We start from the raw sequence: 19,956 nt of genomic DNA, 5'->3' as shown, positions 1-19,956 counted from the left end.
GAGTTAGGAGCTTCTTTTGGCCAAGCCTAGACCTGGCAAAAGTGACCCGACCCGATTAACCGAGGAGCCAAAGTATTTTTTGGAGAGTGCTTCATAGAGTTTTATGATTGTCGAAGAGGAGTCGATAAAGGTAATAGAGTTGAAATAAAGCAGTGAACTCTTCTTCTGAATTCTACACATGCCTTATTACACTGATTACAATGCTAAAATAACTGAGACACTGACCGTCCGACGTGAAACTGGGGGATTAAAAAGTAGCACTGATATTTTAAAATATCCATCATGTACACGTCATTTATTTACGAACCAAGATCACTTGATTTGTTGGCCCCAATTCTCCGTCTAAGCTACATCAGTGAACCAAGCCCCGTGAGTGCGGTGATCACCGATCCACCATTGCAGCCACAGTCAGCAGTCTGCAGATCCTCGCTTTGATTCCAAAGGTCCACAAGGCTTCATGACTGATTTACAGAAAGAGCATTTGAATCATAGTCCAAGTTCCACGATCAATCACCTCTACTGAGTTTTGTAAGAGCTACGGTCAGCATGGCTATCCTTGTAACGCTGGCTTAGATAGGCACCATATCGAACTGAAGGAAACCTGGAACACGGTGATAAACGAAGAATGAACGTACATAACATATTCAAATTACGCCTAAACAAGATTAATACTTCATCCCTTTTAAATTGTCCTCATTTTCGAGTATGGATCATATTTAAAATTTAGTAATGAAATATCATTCTTACTCTAATTAGAGTTTATGTGCAGCGAAGTAGATGTACATATAGGCATATAGCTTAACCCAAGTATTGACAACCTAAAGAGCAATGTTAGAATTGCATTTCCCAACCGCTACCCCGATCTAAGAATTGGATGCCCATGAATACAAATAAAAAAGTTGGAGAGGCCTTTGGAAAATAGAATTTACTTAACCTCAGCAATTTTCTGTTCAAAAAAACTTGCCAAATTTAAGGATAGACTTACTTAGGAGGGATGGTTTCTGATTGGCAAGTTGGCAAGCATTCGACGACACAATCATGGCCGGGCTCAACAAAATACGCAATCTGCAAAAGAAAAGAAATGGATATGTGAGAGTAGCAACAACAGTATTATCATGACGAGGGTTCGATGTTCGCGCACACTGACACAACGTATAGCATGGAGCGCATTCAACATAAATATTTCAGGTCTTTGAAAAGAAACCAGTATTTCTGTCCTATATTTTCCTTGCTCCGCACTGCCTCCGCCCCCACATAGATGTTCCAAGTCGGCTATAATTGGTAAAATGTTGTAAACCTATGACTGTCAGCTAATAAATCGGATACAAAACTGATATATTCGATTTGTAACATCTTTTTGTCATTGCCCTTAAAATCTTGTTTATGACTGCAGCTTTTCTCACAATCCAGATCAACAAAGCCATTAGGAGGTAAGAACACCATTTCAAATCCATTGCTGCGACTCTAGAGATATATTTCCACCTCGACTTTGTTACCAGAATTGGTAATGTTGAGTTCCTCACTAGTCAAAAGAGCGCCTTTGAACGTCTTATGATTGAAATAATAATTAAGGAGTAATACAGAAAAATAAAAGGATACGGGACATATCGGTGATAATAATCTACCTCCCCCTTGAGCCCTCCAATGGGAGTAATAGTTTCCCATCATCCCCTTCTTCCTCCCTTAACCACATGTATTTGCTCCTCTCCTTCTGATCTCCATCATAACCCTTAAGAATTATCAACTTCTCGAAAAAACCTCAAAACAGTGCAGAACTCACTAAACTAAAAAAGAGTAAATTTTTTTCTACTGTCATGAGCACCCATTTCCATAGAATCATATGTTGCCAGATTCTGGATTCAAAAAGTTCACTTTTGTTTAGTAATACTGCTACAGTACTACTTTGTGCGTTTAAAAGTGGGCTACGAGAGTGATACTAATTTATCGCATATCTGTATTACATATTCATAGGCAGGCATACTCATAATTATGAATTAGCCTACCCTGGATTCTCGAAAAGCATTTGAATTTGCTGGTTCTTCTCGCCAACTTAAAAAATACACTTCATGCACTTATCCAGTTTAAAAGCTTAAGTTTAAATATACTAAATCACTGAACTAACGAAAAATAAGAAATAAGTATATTTATAACCACTTACAGAATATCTTTCTTGACCATTTCCTATAACCCTATGTAAGGTAGATCTGCAGATGAAAACCACCACAGTATCAACAAAGATGCAATGAAATTAATTGACACAGTTATTCATTACCAGAAAGATCAATCAAGGGTCTAGCAAGCACGCCAAATTACCAATAAACCAAGTTAAGTTTAGTATTTGTGATTCAAAATGAGCTTAAAACTGCAGCATTCAAATCTCATAACGCATATTTGACATTCGTAATAAGAAAAAATACTGAAAGAATGCAGCTTACTTGAAAACACCATTGCTCCAGCGCTCCAGCATGTCACCAAGGTTTACAATAAAAGCCCTAGGAGAGATAACATAGTAGCCATACTGATAAGCAACCGCAAACTAGACTTACACAAATATAGATTCCTACAAACAGAACTCTTGTACATAATGAAAACAAAAACAGGGAAATGTGCTAATTAGGACCAAAGAACTGCCTTTTTTTTTAGTCAGAACTATTCAAATGTGTAATATACTTCGATATCGTGCCTCAATGTCACCAATGTCGAGATCAAGTGTCAAACTGAGAATTAGTACCATAACCAAATAACACTTATATAAGTGAAAACTAAGATTAACAAAAATAACGCAGGGCGTGTTTGGGTTGGGTGATTGGGAGGGAAAAAGAGAGTGAGGGATATAAAATCTCTTGTTTGGAAAGCAAATAGGATACCTACAAGTTGAGATATTTTTTTCACATCTTGTTCCACTTCCATATTCACTCTTCTACTTATATCTCATGGTATTTTGACGTGTGCAATCGTTCACAAACGATTTAGGATGATTTTCATGTCAGCCGACCCTTAAATCATTTAGGGAATAAGGCTCAGATGTTTTTGTTGGTTAGCAAAGAGGATAATACTATAGGAGGGAAATGGAAAGGGAGGAACACGGAGGGAAACTCTAGTGCTTATTCATCCTCCCCTTCTCTCCCCTCCCTTTCCCTTTCCTTTTCCTCCATCACCGTCCACTCCCTTCTGCTCCCTTTCCTTCCTATTTTTGTATCCAAACATACCCTTAGTTAGAACCATAGATTTTTGAACTCCCTAAAATCACAGTTTTAAATTGAGGTAGCATATTGACACACACAATGGGGCAGCTTATCACGACTTTTTGTTTCTTATTTAAGCCATATTGGTCTAGTACTGGTTGTTCCAATGATACATTCGGTTAGCATTGACAGGATAGGTCAAATATCAGCCATAATTGTCGAATATCGACTGTTTTTGAAAGGTTCTTTATGTATAGAACAATATTAGCACGATACACTGGATAAGTTTAGTGTATCAGCCAATACATAAAAACATGCAAAAATTTCTGCAGGTACAACAGATTTAGTTGTTTCCACTAATAAGTAATAAAAGAACCATACTGCATTTGTGAGAGACCATCACAAAATGACAAAACAGATGTCCTCAATCAACAATTTCATGATCAACTACTCCATACGACATAAGAAAACCATTAACAACTATATTCCGCAAATATCATAAACTCCCGCCTGTGTAAGAAAACCGTAATCTCACCCTTTTAGAGAAGGTACATATTCCCATCTTTGAGGTCTGGCATCTTTATCTTTGCATATCTGCAAGCATGAAGTGAGGCTATAACTTTGGACAAAACTTATATGGCAAGCTGTGTGACATTGATCCTATGTTTTTAGTGTACCTGTAGACTCACGACATCATCTGTTGCCAAGAGTGTTAGTAGACCGAAGTCAGAATGTGCACCGGCTCCGAATATGCCTTTTGATGGATCTGACACTTGAGCTAATGAAATTTGAAAAATTAAGTCCGATTGTTCAATAGATGACTTGATGTGGAAATGACAGGAAAACGCTTTGTTTTTTATATGCGCAACGTGCACCGAGGTAATCAGGGCCTGCGGTGAGGAGCGCAAGACGAAGGCATGCTGTGTGCAGCTAGTCAAGATGCACTTTTTAGTTTTTTCAAACAAATTTGTACATTTCCAAAATATAGTTTTGTGCAACAATACCTTTTTTTCGGATTATAACTATTGTATGGAGTAAAAGTTATTGATAACGTGACAAAGAAAAGGGCATAATCAAAGCACTAGAAGTGGCAGCTTGATACAACATATATCTACAAGGCGCAACAGGGCCTTTAGGTTTAGTGTGTGACTGAACCTTGGGCTTATGCGCCCCTAGGGCACCATTTTTCTAAATTAAGGGAAATGAGAGGGATTTTGACCTTCATAGTGCAAGAGACGCAAGAGTGAAATTGGTTTTCCTAAAATCTCAGGCTTATCAAAGAAATTAGCATCCAGGTCAAGTGCCAGAGCTATGATCCTAGCAACAGCCCTTCCTACCTCACTGGAAACGACCAAAGAAAACAACAGAAAAACATTAAGATATCATGTGTCGATAGTCTTGCAGTTTAAACGCAACAAGATAACACAAATAAATCATGCATGACAAGAGTCTAGATAGAATGAAAAGTCCACAACTCGACAAGTGACAGATGCAAGCAAAATATTGGAGGACAACAAAATCATGGATTGCAGACGACTTACAGTGCTTGTGTATCGTATTTCTCCATTGTCTGCCTCCAACCCGGCAATAGGTCTGATATAAACAGGAAAAAGAATGCTAAACTGAGACGGATTTGATTCTACATCTACCATGAAACTATGCCCAAGAATATGCCGATAGAAGTCATAAAACAATACACTTTTGTGTTGTCAAGTGAAAATACCAGAATCAGGCCAAACATTTGGGCCAAAAAATGGCTGGTTAGCATCAGGGTCATCTTCAGCTACTTCGCGGCCTATATAATATCCCTCCTTATAATCTCCTGCAGCAATATAAAGCACATTCAGTAAAAAACAATGAAAATTTTTAAAAGAAATCTCTTTCTTAACAGTGAGAAATCACTTTTGAAATTTTGATGCCATAATATGGACCCAAGTACGGGTAAGAACCCCGAAATAACATGCATGTTAGTAGCATGTTATTCACATCCGATACCTGAAAAAAATACACTTGAACCAATTCGTGATTCACCGAGTTTCGAGTGGCTTGACAACTCAGAGCAGAACTGAATACACAAAGTTCATTTGAACAAATGTACAATTTAAATATAGGGATTGTACAAGTAAACTGAAGTAGTCTGTCAAATTAATTCTCCATTATCATCATTCATGCTGATAATGGATGCGATTTTTATCATGAGACAGTTGATGGAATACCATCGGGACAAGAAGAAGGACTTACATATGGTTTTTATTGACTTGGAAAAGGCATATGATAGGGTACCAAGAGAAGTACTTTGGTGGGCTTTGGCGAGAAAGGGTGTGTCGCGAAAATATATTGACCTCATAAAGGACATGTATGAGGAGGCTAGTGCAAGTGTTCGCACCAATGTTGGGAGAACAGAAGAATTTCCTATTACCATCGGGGTGCATCAAGGTTCCGCACTTAGTCCTTTTCTCTTTGCTATAGTTATGGATGAGTTGACAAGGGATATTCAGGACGACATCCCTTGGTGTATGATGTTTGCTGATGATATTGTGTTGATTGATGAGAAAAAAGAGGGGGTGGAGAGAAAGTTGGAATTGTGGAGGCAGACTTTAGAGACTCGTGGGTTGAGGCTGAGCAGGAGTAAGACTGAGTATTTGAGGTGTCAGTTCACTAAGGTGGCAGGGTTGAGATCGAGATCGACAGAGGCGGGGAGTATTATTTTCGATGGGAATGTTGTTGAGGGTTCGGATTTCTTCAGATATCTAGGGTCTATTATTCAAAAAGATGGGGAGTTAGACGGAGATGTGGCTCACAGAATTAAAGCGGGATGGTTGAAATGGAAGAGTGCTTCAGGGTTTCTATGCGATAAAGATATGCCCCAAAGATTAAAGGGAAAATTTTATCGCACGACAATTACGCTTTGCCTTACTACTTTACGGCTCCAGTGTTGGGCGTGAAGCATTGTCACATTCAAAAGATGAGTGTGGCGGAGATGCGCATGTTGAGGTGGATGTGCGGACATACAAGGCAAGATCGGTTAAGGAATGAGGTGATTAGGGAAAAGGTAAAAGTGGCGCCAATAGAGGACAAGATGATGTAAAACAGACTAAGATGGTTTGGCCATGTGAGAAGGAGACCTATGGACCTTTTGATTAGGAGGAGGCTTTGGAGACTTGGAGAACGAGAAAAAGGTCCCAGAGGCGAGAGGAAGACCGAGACAGACATGGTTGAGAGGGATAGAGCACGATATGAGAGTTCTGGGGCTTGAGGAGAGTATGGTGACGGAGAGGGCACAATGGAGGGAAATGATACATGTGGATTTTTAGTATGGTGACGGAGAGGGCACAATGGAGGGAAATTTTAAGTTTTTATAAAAGAAAGACGGAATTCGATTTTAAAACCCCTAAGTTTACCTTAACTTTTCATTACATTTTCGTTCTTCCTTTTTGTTTTTCATCTTTCCTTTTTTTATTCGCATTTTGAGGTGTGCGTTCACCCATGGACGGTTCGAAAGGATGATTCATGTCAGCCGACCCCAAATCATTTTGGGATTAAGGCTCTGATGTTGTTGTTGTATCTGTTGGTGTATGGGGGAGTATAAGAAATAGAGTGGAGATTAGTTGTTTGTTTAGTTGATTAGTTGAAGGTTGATTAGTTGGAGTTTAGTTTAAAGGAATTAGTTTGTGTATTGATTTGTTGTGAATTTGTTGGGATACACTTGGTTACACTTGGGTTCATTGAAATGGGAGGAGAGGTCCTCTTTTTATTGAGCTCCTCCTCCTTCTCCTACATCCTAAGAACACTCTAGAATAGGACATTCTAGAGTGGCCTAGACACGGAACTCTCTAGAGTTCCTTACCACTTATACACATGTCTAGAAGGTTCTAGGTTGTTCTAGATAAATCTAGAACATACATGACTCTTCAAGATCCTTCTAGACTCTTCAGACTATTCTAGTTGTTTCTACATTATTCTAGCACATTAGGATAAATCTAGAACATTAGGAAACTTTAGAATATACTAAAAGTCTCATACTTCAACACTCCTCCTTGAGACTTTTGGTGTAACACTCGCCTTGAACGTTCCTCTTCTTTTTCTTTTTTCTTTTGTATCGCCAAACTCGGAGGTTGCTCGATGTAGATGTACGTCTCCTCCTGGAGTTAGTAGCATGATAAACAACCGGAGCAAATGTATCTCCGTAGTTTATTCCATCTTGTTGGGAGTATATTTTAACTATCAATCTTGCCCTATATTTGTTGATAGAACCGTCGCATTTTAACTTGGTTTCATAAACCCATTTTACACCAATTACCTTTCGATCTCTTGGCTTGTCAACCAACTCCTTTATCATATTTATCTCCTTCTCCATAGGTTCTTGCCACTCCTTGTGTTTGAAAGCCTCATCAAAGTCTTTTGGCTCCTCAAAAGTGAAGTAGCATCTTTCGCACTCTTACGTATCTTGAATGGAGGGACATTCTACATAAATTTGGATAGATTTTTCTTACCTTGTGCTCCCGTAGCATTCTCTGAATTGTCATTTGAGGATAGAGAAAGTGTATTAGGAGTTGATGGAGGTGTAGGAGGATCATTGTTGTTGGTTGTGCCAACATCGCCGTCTAAATGTTGTGGATGATCAGGGATTAGGGTCACATTTCTTTCTACCCTCTTTTCTTCCCAATTCCAGATTGCATCTTCGTAAGAAGATTCTCGAGTCTTCATCAATTTCTGATCATCATGGGAAGAAGATGTATCCTCGGAAGAAGATTCTCGAATCTTGAATTTCTGATCATGGGTGTGTAAGGATCCAATTAGCTCCGTTAGAGTGAGCTTTGATACATCCCTTGATTCCTTAATAGCATTGACAATCATGTCGAATTTTTTTGTCAATGTTACGAGAATTTTCTGCACAATCCTCGTATCGGCGACTTCTTCACCATATATTTTCATTTGGTTAATTGTCTCCATTACTCTCCAAGTGTAGGTTTTTATGTCTTCATTCTCCCCCATTTTCAAATTTTCGAAATGTTTTCTTAAGGCAATAAGACGTAATGCCCTTATCCTTTCATCACCATAGAATTCTTTTTGGAGTAAATCCCATGCTTCTTTTGCGGAAGAAGCCCACATTATTTTTGGAAAAATGATCTCCGAAACGGTATCAAAGATGAAACACAGGGCTTTGGCGTCATTTATTTCATCCTCTTTTATTTTCTTTAAGGTGGCTTAGGTGGTTGGAACACCTTCTTGTTGTTTTTGGGGACCATTTTCCACTATCTCTCATAGTGCATTTGCTCTTAAGAAGAGCTTCATTTTAATGCACCAATGGTCATAATTTTCTCCTCTAAATAAATCTAGAAAATCTAGAGGAGCGGGCAATGGAGTGTTTGATGCGGAAGCCATAGTTTTATTTTGTTGCCCTAAGATCTTTAGAGCTCTGATACCACTTGTTGGTGTATGGGGGAGTATAAGAAATAGAGTGGAGATTAGTTGCTTGTTTAGTTGATTAGTTGAAGGTTGATTAGTTGGAGTTTAGTTTAAAGGAATTAGTTTGTGTATTGATTTGTTGGGATACACTTGGTTACACTTGGGTTCATTGAAATGGGAGGAGAGGTCCTCTTTTTATTGAGCTCCTCCTCCTTCTCCTACATCCTAAGAACACTCTAGAATAGGACATTCTAGAGTGGCCTAGACACGGAACTCTCTAGAGTTCCTTACCACTTATACACATGTCTAGAAGGTTCTAGGTTATTCTAGATAAATCTAGAACATACATGACTCTTCAAAATCCTTCTAGACTCTTCTAGACTATTCTAGTTGTTTCTACATTATTCTAGCACATTCCGGATAAATCTAGAACATTCCGGAAACTTCTAGAATATACTAAAAGTCTCATACTTCAACATGTTGGAATATTAATCTAGAAAAATCTAGATTATGCATTAGAAATATTTCCTAGAATTGTCTTTGTAAATATCTACCTCAAGGCTCTAGATTATTCTACAATGTAATAGAATGTTAGAGAGGTAGACTTAAGGAGCCTATAAATAGGATTCATAAGACCACCATTTGTGTGTGTAGCCATGGCTCCAAACATGGAGTTAATAGGTCTCACCAATACCGTCTTCCCCAAATACCATGTAATATCAAACACATTCAGCATATAAATAAAAATCATCCATGTTGAGAATATCGGGCTCACATAGGGGTGCTCACCGGTCCAAAACCGGACCGGACCGGACCAGACCGGATGAACCCGCGGACCGGATAACCACATATCCCAAGACCGCGGACCGGACCGGTTAGAAGGGGACCCGGACCGGACCGGAACCCTTTAGGTACGGTTTTTTCCGGGTTTGGACCGGACCGGTACTAATTTATAAGGCAATTTAGTTTTATTTTTTTATGTGGACCGGACCGGACCGGACCGGAGACCGGTCACCATATTTTTTGGGACCCGGAGACCGGACCGATATGTATTCGGTCTGGACCGGACCGGACCGGCCGGTCCGGGTCGGTCCGGTTTGCCGGTCCGGACCACTTTTTGTTCACCCCTAGGCTCACAATACTTCCGCTGCCAAAATTCCAACAGTATCATCATTCATGCTAAACAATCAATCAAACAAGCCACCTTCTATGCTGTAAAGATAGGAGATCCCGTCAAAGACAGTAAGACACTACCATTACCTTGATCTATGATTTCCATCATGAAATCGTATAAGAGATGAAAAGATACAATCATCTAAAAGCAAAATAACAAGGAGCATCCCACAAATTGCAAGGAAAAATTATCTCACCATGAATTTGATTTTCAGGATCTAAAACCTCATCAAAGAGAGGAGTATACCCTCGATGCTTCTCGTTCTTTAAAAGCTTCATTTTCTCAGTCATAGGCAATTCAAAGAGCTTCTTGCTTTGTCTAAATACTTCATCCATAAATTCCTGGCTTATCCCATGATTGATCACGTAGAAAAACCCACAATCCAAGCATGACTGTCAATCATTTTATAAGCACAAATCAAGTTTAGCAGCTGCTTGTAATTTGTCAGAACATACCATCTTTTAAAAGAACAAAAGAAATCTACATCAGAAACTAGCATTTCTCATTGAATAATGATATGGTTGCTTACAATCACTACGGCATAACTGGTGTAGAGAAATTTTGATAACAAGAAAGATCTTCATACACAGCGGAGCCGAGGAGCTAGCATGGACGGCTGCATCCTCTACTGAAAAGTTGAATTTTAGTTAGAACTCTCAATTCTTTTTAGCTTTTACCTTATTCTCCCTCTGTTTTTTTTATATATATCATTCACACATTTTGAGACACTCACTCCGCTATTTACTAAGAGTCTCTCTCAAAATATAAGATTAAATATTATGATATGTATATGAAAGAGCTTTTCGTAAGGAATTTAATGTTATAATTTTGGAACAAATGTAAATATTACAGTCAAAGGCTTACTCGAAAAAGCAAAACGGCATATATAAAAAACGGAGGGAGTATATCGCCTTCTAACTTTTTGCCTTCTGTTTCAACCCTACCTTCGCGCTGTGGCTCTCCCACTACCTATCGTTCCAATACCAATCTACAATAAATGGACTTGTTTGTATACAAAAATCATAAGGGAAAAGAAGGGGAAGGAGGATTAAGCGAAGGAAAAGGGAAATGGATTACGGTAGTTCTTTCTCTGAATTTTTCCTATGTTAAAAGGGGTTTTTTTTTTTTTTTTTTGAAAAAGTTACAGGGAAATTTGATTAGGCTTGGAGGAGAAATATAAACCCATTTGTTTTCTCCAACAGAATTTGTTACTCAAACAAGGGAATTTACTCGTCCACCTTAAAAAGGCTACGGGTTCAAGAATGCCTATAAGTAGTTCACTACCAGGAGTGATATTACATGATCCTCCCCGCTAAACTCCAAGAATATTGATGACATTTAGTTTCAAATTTCAAGCTTATACAAGAGTTATAATTCCTCGTCTTATTTATATTATATCCGCATTTTCTCTTTGATCCATCACAACATATCCCATTTTTGTAAAATAAAAAATTTAACCATACCCCATCTCGCTAGCACACTACTTCCAGCCTCTCATTAACAATCCCAGTGGGTGCAGGGTGCTACATGTAAATTTTTCAAGTGGAGGAACTATAATGAGATTTTACTGTGAAATGTTAATACTCCCTCTATTTTACTGATTTAGCATACCAAGAGTTCGGATACACAACTAACACAAGTGGATCAAAGATCTCATTTTATATGACAAGCCGCAAGCAGTTGACAATTTTGGTAAGCTTAAAACTACATAATGATAGACTTTTCATCTTGTACCAATCGTTGGTTGGCACAGTGATAGCATGGGGCTGCGCTTGGTAGGGAGGTCTGCGGATCGATCCCCCACAACTGCGATTGGGAGGGGTTTAAATACCGTAATCCTTGGACACGCTCCGAAATCCGGATTAGTCGGCCCAATGTGGTTCGGATTACCGGATGGTTTAGACCAAAAAAAAAAAAAAAAGACTTTTCATTTTGTCCAATTTACTTAGTGGAGAAATGGACTAGTTAATGTTGCGGTGCTAACTATCGAAAGTTCGAGACTAATGCACCAACTAGTTAATGAGCCTTGAATATTAGACTAATCAAAACAATGGCATTTTGAATATTCGGGGAGTTGGGTTAGTACTTGTAGAGATGTCACTAGGGCAACGCCAATGTAGGCTTCCCATCAGCTGTAGGGCGTACCCACTAAGCAAAACTCATAACTAACTTGCCCGACCACCCATGGACTATGGTGGTTACAAATTTCCAAAACCATACCCGCCCCAACGGTGGAGATCTAAAAGACTAAAACCATACCTACCCATTTACCCGCTAAAAAGTTTGTTTGGTAAAAGTTGGTTTAATCACACGATAAACCTTCAAAAAGTTGGTGTGCTGGGTACTTGTACCCAGAGAGCTCGACCCATAACCGCCCCAATTGAGGCAGATGCGGTGTGATACTCACTTGTACCCGTCCCGTCCCATTAACATCCCACTTGGGTGCGTTCAGATTGACCCCATGTTTTGCATGTTGAATTGTAATTTCCCAAATATTTATATGAATAGATAAACCCATTTCATCCATTTCGAATTCTTGTTTCAGACGGTTACGGTTACTTTTCGTCTGAAGCTTCAGACGGGATATGTAATCATAATATGGTTAACTTTAACCACAATGTTATAGCTAGTGTTACAACTGAGAGCTTATGGTAACTTATTTTTCAACCGTGGTCACATTTAGCTGTAAAATAGTTACAAAATCCCGTCTTATTGCTTCATGCCAAAACGACCCATATGAAGCAAGACCAACTAAATAATCAATGTCTAGCTGTGATCACAATCAGCCCTTCAATTGTAAAACAATTAAAAAAAAAGGAACAAATAAGAAATATGGGGTCCAGAGAAATAATAAACTAATTAAAATAAGACAATACAAACAATATGGAGTAATAAATATGGGTATAATTGGGCAAAAAGAGGGAACCTGCTTAACGATGGAAACATTAGTGAGCGGTTGAGGAAGCGAAAGATCGATGCAATTGAGATTAGTAGTACTCATCTTTGCATATGATTCAATTGCTTCTACTCAGCTACAACTACTATTCTGGGTTGGTACTAGAGAGTAAATATTTTTCTGGGTTTTTTACATGGACCTTGTGTATTTTTCGGATTTTACATTATAGTACTGTGGTATTCTTCGAATTAATTGAGGTAAGGCTAAATGAGCATGTTTAATCTCGTTTCTCAAAAATGAGTTTTTGTTTTTCAAGTTTAGGGGGTGTTTGGCCGTGCTTTTGTAAATGAAAAATTAAAAGTTAGGCCAAACACCGTGTTTTAGGGATTTAAAAAGCACTTTTAAAAAGCTAAAAAAATAATAGGGATATTATATAAGTCCTCAATTTTTGACTTTTCTACGTAGATGCACTCTACACTTTTTAAAACATACGTATGCACCTAATTGTTGTCATTATGACTAAGTGTACCCCTAAACTTTATTTTCCGTCAATTAAACTCGGTTTTAGGCGTTACGTGATTCTTGGCCACGCGTGTAAGCAAGCTGTCATTTTCATTTATCATCTCATGACATAAGGACTTATTAGGCTCAAATATCCATCTTTGGACGTGATAATTTGGCGTGGGATCAATAAATTTTTCGTCAAAATTTTTTTAGCCCATATGTATCAATAAATATTAGGATCAAGATGGATATTGAGCCTAATAGAGTCCATATGTCATGGTATAATAAATAACAAACTGGTTAGCGTCGTCAAGTCATCACTTAATGCCTAAAATTGAGTTTAATTGTGGAAAATAAAGTTTAGGGGTGCACTTAGTGATAATGACAATAATTAGGAGTACCATGTATGTTTTAAAAAAGTGAAAGTGCAATCATAAAAAGTCAAAAAGTTAAGGGGTACCATGTAGAATATCCCAAAATAATAACTACCCTTAAGGGCTTGCTTGGAATGGGATTAATTATTAAGGGAGTAATAGAGCTAAAATGAACTAAAAAATGGAGGGAAGGGATGAGAGTTGGAGATGGAAATGGATAGAAATGGGGAAATATAGTGTAATAGTCCGTCCATTAGGGGAGTAATTGTTACCCACCTGACACCTCCCCCTCCAAGTAATTATTACCTCCATATAGAGGTAATAGTTCTTCCCTCACCTCCTCTTTGCACCTTCCACAACCACGACAAAGCACCAATCTCCCATTTTTTCATATTTTAGCTCTCATTACTCCCTTAATAATTACTCCCATCCCAAGCAAGCCCTAGAAGTAGAAGTAGCAAATAGGTGTTTCTACTTCTACTTCTACTTTTACTAGTATTTTCACAAGAATCAAGAATTTATCACATATATCAAAATAACAAAAAACAATTTTTCTAAAACTTTGGCCAAACAATCACAGTTTTTATGAGAAATAGCTTATGAAAAAACTCCTTTTAAAAAGGAAAAGCTATTTTAGATAAGCAAGGTCAAACACCCCCTTAATTTTTCAAAAGTGTTTTTCAAAAACAGAAACAACAAATAGTTGTTTTTATTTTTATGGGCAAAAATATTGATTTTTAGCTTTTGAGAATTTTTTTTTAACTTTTAGAAAACTATGCGTTTGGCCAAAAAGTGTTTTTGAGTCCAAAAACATTTTTAAAAACTAGGCCAAACATACACACTAAATGAGATTTGGCAAATTAATTGGAAAAATGAGGTTATTTGGTAAATTAATTAAAAATTTAGGGTTGATTTCAAACTATTAGGATCAATAGCTCTAGGTCATCAATTACATTTTTTTTTGTCCTAATTTTAGGTAAAGCCGCTACTTAAACTAGCGGTTTTACCTTATTTCATTACATTTACAAAATTATATGTATCTCGTATAATTAGAGAAAGGGAAAAGCCGCCAGTTAAGCCAACGGCTTCACCCCTTTCATGAACATTGACAGGTGTTGTTTCATTACGTACAACAACATGGTTTATATGTCAAGGAGGGAAGCCGCTAGTTTCCCTGGTGGTGTATCCGATGTCAATTTTCGATAATTTAGAAATGTTAGCTAATTTTAAGTGGCGTCTTTATCTAACAATTGGTCTCCCTTGTGACGGGTTACCATTTGTGGCGGATATTTTGTGAGATAAAATGGTAACAAAATGGGTTAGTGGAGAAAGGGGACCACATGAATAGTATTGCAGAGAGAGAAAAAGTGGGTACTTTGTGAGGTAAAATGGTATCCGTCACTCAAGAGTAACGGATATGTGCCGTCACAAACAAGAATTTGTGAAATGCCAATTAGTTTGTCAAATAACCTCAATTAACCAAAGTTCCCCCCAATGTGCCAATTAGTTTGTTGATTACCCCAACACAAAATCTCAGAAGACGGCACGTATCCGTCACTTTGGAGTAACGGATATAATTTTCTCTCACAAATAATCCAAATAGAGAAGATAGGGAAGCACATGGGGGTGTCGCACCTTGTCCCCCTATCTATTTTGTGAGTGGCATTACCCATCACTTGCCCCGACCCGTCTTCAGCAAGATTAACTGTTACCTCAATTAGCCAAAAAAAATCCCATATACTTAGTGAAAACTTCTTAAAATGCATTAATACGTCACTTTTAAACATTTATTCTATGCAACTTCTCAAAATGCATTATTCCGTCATTTTTAAACTTCTCAAAACCCGTAGACCGGATAAACCTTTATTCCAAAATTGGATACTGGATCGGTTAGGAGGGGACCCCGACCGGAAATTTTTAGGTCCGATTTTTCTCGAATTTGGGCAGGATCGATAAGACTTTAAAGGGTTATTTTTTTAGTTTGCACAAAGCGGGATCGATCCGATTTACCAGTACGATCTACTTGATGAACACGCCTAACTTTGTGTATGCCATGTCGCACACACTTCTTATTATTTAGAAAGATTTTATTTTTTAAACATACTTCGAAATAAAAACTAAGGAAACAAAATGCAAAGATATTTGTTAATAAGATTATAATTTAGACTCGGTTTGATAAAACTAGTTGAAAAAGTAGCTGAAACCTGAGAAGGTACATGAAAACTGAAAAGCTAACTGAAACCTGAAAAGGTAGCTGAAAATTAAAAGCTGATAAGGTAACTGATTATATGAAAAAAGTGTTTGACAAATTAACTGAAAATGTAGCTTATTTGGATGAAATGACGAAAAAAGATATACTAACTATTTAATATTATAGATTGAAGGGGCAAAAAGGGAATATAAATTAAGATCAGATACCTGAAATTCTAAATGTTAGACAAATAAGCTACTTGTCAAACATTTGCAAAAATATAAGTTAGCTGGAATTTTGGTCAAATAATCTAATTTGACCAAATAAGGTAGCTAAAATGCTTTGCCAAATAGAGCCATATGCAACACAAACTCAATTTAACCCGACTCGAAACAAAATCGATAGGTGACTAAGGTGAGGAGTTGGGTCTAGTAGTGATCTAGTCCTAAATCGGAGCTCCTACCGAAAATTAAACCATCAATTATTAAATAAAATCAACTACTTTTCGCGGGTCTTTCAATTCTACTCATATTCTTCTTCTTCCTCAATCTTCATCATCTTAATCTTAATCTTAATACTACAAATCTTATCATAATTAATTAATTAATTAGTTAATTACCAATTTCATTACTACTACAACTGTATTTAATCACATTACATGGGACAATAATAATAACAATAATTAAAATTATGAACTCCCCATTAATTTGAAGTTCTAATTCAAATTAATCTGCAGAAATTAATTAGAACGAAAATAATAATGGGGATTTCTAATGAAACATCAGTACAAGCAATCTCCTTGTTTGTGGGTTTGCTTTATATTTGCATTTTGCTTGATCATTTGTTAAAAAATAACAGATGGATCAGCAAAACTACTTTAATCTTGCTAATGGTAACAATTTCCTTATTTAATTGCGTACTAATCATATTATTTACGAGTTAGTCTTGTGTAAAGCGGTTACTAAAACAAGTATGATTTTATCTTACTTTTGTCGTCGAATTTTCAGGGTTCTGTGGCTGGAGCTCTGATTTTGTTACTTACACAAGGAAGGACTGCATTGGTCTTCAAGTTTGATGAACAACTTTTCTTTAATTATGTTCTTCCTCCAATTATATTCAATGCTGGGTACGTACTTAATGTACATGCATTCATGCATTAATCGTAACTTGCCTAGGAAGCACTGAGGCGATGTTTTTGTTGTTGTTGTTGTTGTTGTTTTGGTAAAAGATGGTTGCTTTTGAATAATTAAAAGGACCTTATTTTTCAAAGGAATTCGAAATTATTATTTTTTAATCCACTACAGGCTACAGCCTTATCGTATTTAAGGGTAATTTTGATGCTGACGACTTCTGAGCGCATGCCTTGATATCTCAATGTCTTAGTTATACGATTTACTGCGAATTCATTTAATAAGATTCTGATATGTGTTTCTTTGATTCAGGTTCGAGGTTAGGAAGAAGCAGTTCTTTCGTAATTTTTCAACCATTACACTATATGGTGCCATTGGAACTTTAATTTCCTTCGGCGTCATATCCTCAGGTATACTCTATACATTGCAAACATTATTTTTGTTGCGTAAATCTGGAATGCCTCATCATCTTTTGCATTGTGAACCAGGTGCTTATCTATTGTTTAAACCACTGGATGTCGGTTCCTTAGATGCCCGCGACTATTTTGGTACTTCTTCTCTTTATTACATTCTTTGTTGATTAACCTTAACTCTTTGTAATTCAATGACTAAAAAAACTAATCATAAAATGTGCAGCACTGGGAGCAATATTTGCAGCAACAGATTCAGTATCAACCCTGCAGGTTCTGAATCAGGAAGATACACCATTAGTGTATAGCCTGGTTTTCGGTGAGAGTGTAGTCAACGATGCAATGTCGTTGGTGCTTTTTCATGTCATCCAGAGATTTGACTATATTCCCCTTGGGGCCGATAATGTTGTCCTACTCTTTACTCAAGAGTGTCTCTATTTGTCCGTCTTTAGTATCTTGCTCGGAGTTTTTGTAAGTTTCTCCCTTAACTATTCGTCTATTCTCCTTCACTCATTTTTCAGACCTTAGTCTCGAAACATCATCATCTGTTTTTTTTTTCTTTCTTTACCACAGATCGCGTTGTTGTGTGCATATACAACCAAAAAGATGTCCTTTGGCGGGTAAGCATTTACCGTACAGATGCTGTCAGTAAGTTCATAGATTAGGTTCTGATGTAAAAACTCGATCTTCCCTGTCGTACTGCAGTAACTCTCCGCTCCATGAAATTTCCGCTATGATTTTGATGGCGTATCTTTCCTATATGTTAGCTGAAGTGAGTGTTTCATTTCATCATTCATGATCATAATATTTTTGACAATAATCCGCGACATCTCTAATTTTGAATCTTTTGCAGCTCTTCAATTTAAGTGGAATTCTGTCTGTATTCTTCTGTGGGATGTCAATGTCACACTACACCAGCTACAATGTGACCGAAATCTCAAGAACTACAACCAAGTAAATTTCTTCGCCTTACCTCGATTTATTTTCCTTTGGTTGAGTCCCTAATTTAACCTTTCATTGTAGGCATATGTTCGCGACAATGTCAGACATTGCTGAAAAATTTATATTTCTGTATGTCGGTATGGATGCCTTGGATGTTCAGAGGTGGGAGGTTGTTCTACACAGGGTTGGCACTTCCCTCGCGGTGAGCTCAAGTTTACTAATCCTCGTTCTCCTTGGTCGAGCAATGTCTATTTTCCCACTGTCATACCTCGTCAACCTTACAAAAAGGGATCCTGATGAAAAAATCGAGTTAAAACGTCAGGTATGAGCTCAACTCGCTTGTTCATCATCTTTTCATTTCTTATGATCACCTGTCAGCCAAACGACGACCTCAATTCCGCAAATTTACAGGTGATCATCTGGTGGGCCGGTCTAATGAGGGGCTCCGTTACTATGGCTCTGGCTTACAGTCAGGTTAACCTCTCATTTTTTTTTTTTTTTTTTTTTTTTTTTTGGGAATAGTAAATAAAGGTTTTACATTCTCATGGTCTGGCGTGCCAGGCCATGTGCTATCTGATTAAGATGTCTAGGTCAAATTCTTAATTTCAGTTTTTCTACATAGTTGCAGTACGACTTCAAAGTCATGCTACACAAGTTTGTCGCGACTGTTTGCAGGTTATCGCTTTTTCTTGACAGACAGTTTTGATAATATTGCAGTTTACAAAAATAGCTCACACTCATGAACACGGAGGTGCTATAATGATCACGAGCACGATCAGTGTTATCTATTTCAGTACAGTGGTAAGTAAATTCTTTCTGATTACAGATTACAGTGGTAGAAAATATTTTAGCCTGGCCGCCTGAAGCGGTAAGTAGCGACATTTTCATACAGCGAGTTACTTGGTTTTAATTTTACGATAAAAAATATGCAGGTTTTTGGAACATTGACAAAACCTCTGCTGAGACTACTGGTACCATCATCAACAATAACCACCAACATCAGAGTTTGTTCAGAATCGTCAAGTCCTAAATCAACGACAGTGCCATTACTCTGGAATTTAAGAGATTCGGATGCATACATGGCACATAATATTGCTACTAAAAGTACTCTAAGCATGCTCATAACTAAGCCTACTAAAACAGTCCATTACTACTGGCGACGATTTGATCGTGCTTATATGCGACCTTTTTTTCGAGCTTCTGAACCAACACCAGATGATTTTGAAGATATCTATCAAGCACTCTAGATAAGAAACAATCATGTTCTGCAGATTACGAGATAGGTAGTATAAAGTCTATAAACATAGTTGCAGACTTTAACTAACTTAGTTGGTAAAGTCATGAGAGGTGTGGTACTCAAACAGAATCGCCCTTATGACTCAAAATATATGATTAATTGCATTCTGTTTGTTTTAATTTGTTGGATGCTGCTCTTTTTTGGTATTAAATATCGTCTCTTGCTAGTTCGATACAGAAAAGGTTTATCAGATTATTGAATTGATATTTTTCAAGCATCCACAAACAAAATCAGCTAAATTATAAAGTAAATCAAAAGGATGAATTTGTCATATCTTATGATCTTTGACCGTTACATTCTATCATAACAATTCTACCTACAAATCAAGTTTATCACGTTCCTTAAATACTCCACGCAAAGTGTAACACATTAAATTAGACTTAATTACATTAATGTCAATACCTAACAACACTTCAATTTACAATCACAAAATAATAGCCTGCA

General features: G+C 37.3%; 2 protein-coding genes across 4 annotated transcripts; one reads left to right on the top strand and one right to left on the bottom strand.

Annotated features, from left to right (window-relative positions):
• Positions 1–125: 125 nt before the first annotated feature.
• Positions 126–14,562, bottom strand: LOC141598503 (kihadalactone A synthase LFS-like). Of its 3 annotated transcripts, XM_074418191.1 has the most exons (12): positions 14,383–14,562; positions 12,695–12,927; positions 9,965–10,160; positions 4,909–5,007; positions 4,727–4,778; positions 4,405–4,526; positions 3,863–3,963; positions 3,721–3,779; positions 2,436–2,492; positions 2,159–2,204; positions 986–1,065; positions 126–601 (listed from the first exon to the last, which is right to left on the bottom strand). In XM_074418191.1, exons 2-12 carry the CDS (start codon positions 12,767–12,769, stop codon positions 517–519), a joined length of 972 nt encoding a protein of 323 aa, XP_074274292.1. In that variant the 5' UTR covers positions 12,770–12,927; positions 14,383–14,562; the 3' UTR covers positions 126–516. The 3 variants fall into 3 exon arrangements, with proteins under 3 accessions (XP_074274292.1, XP_074274300.1, XP_074274296.1); XM_074418199.1 differs by lacking the exon at positions 14,383–14,562 and having other exon boundaries at positions 4,909–5,356; positions 9,780–10,160; positions 12,695–12,804; XM_074418195.1 differs by lacking the exons at positions 12,695–12,927; positions 14,383–14,562 and adding an exon at positions 10,298–10,320.
• A 1,839-nt stretch (positions 14,563–16,401) lies between these two features.
• LOC141650507 (sodium/hydrogen exchanger 1-like) lies at positions 16,402–19,702 on the top strand. Its single transcript, XM_074458679.1, has 12 exons — positions 16,402–16,625; positions 16,741–16,859; positions 17,176–17,273; positions 17,352–17,411; positions 17,500–17,744; positions 17,847–17,893; positions 17,979–18,045; positions 18,127–18,227; positions 18,297–18,537; positions 18,627–18,689; positions 18,933–19,016; positions 19,148–19,702. The coding sequence occupies exons 1-12, from the start codon at positions 16,494–16,496 to the stop codon at positions 19,460–19,462; spliced, it is 1,572 nt and encodes a 523-aa protein (XP_074314780.1). The 5' UTR covers positions 16,402–16,493; the 3' UTR covers positions 19,463–19,702.
• The last annotated feature ends 254 nt before the right edge of the window (positions 19,703–19,956 follow it).

This window comes from Silene latifolia, chromosome 1 (genome assembly GCF_048544455.1).
Source record: "Silene latifolia isolate original U9 population chromosome 1, ASM4854445v1, whole genome shotgun sequence".
In the NCBI taxonomy this organism is placed as follows: Eukaryota; Viridiplantae; Streptophyta; class Magnoliopsida; order Caryophyllales; family Caryophyllaceae; genus Silene; species Silene latifolia.
Note: the sequence above shows the minus strand (reverse complement) of the source record. Positions and strands in the feature narration are given on the sequence as shown.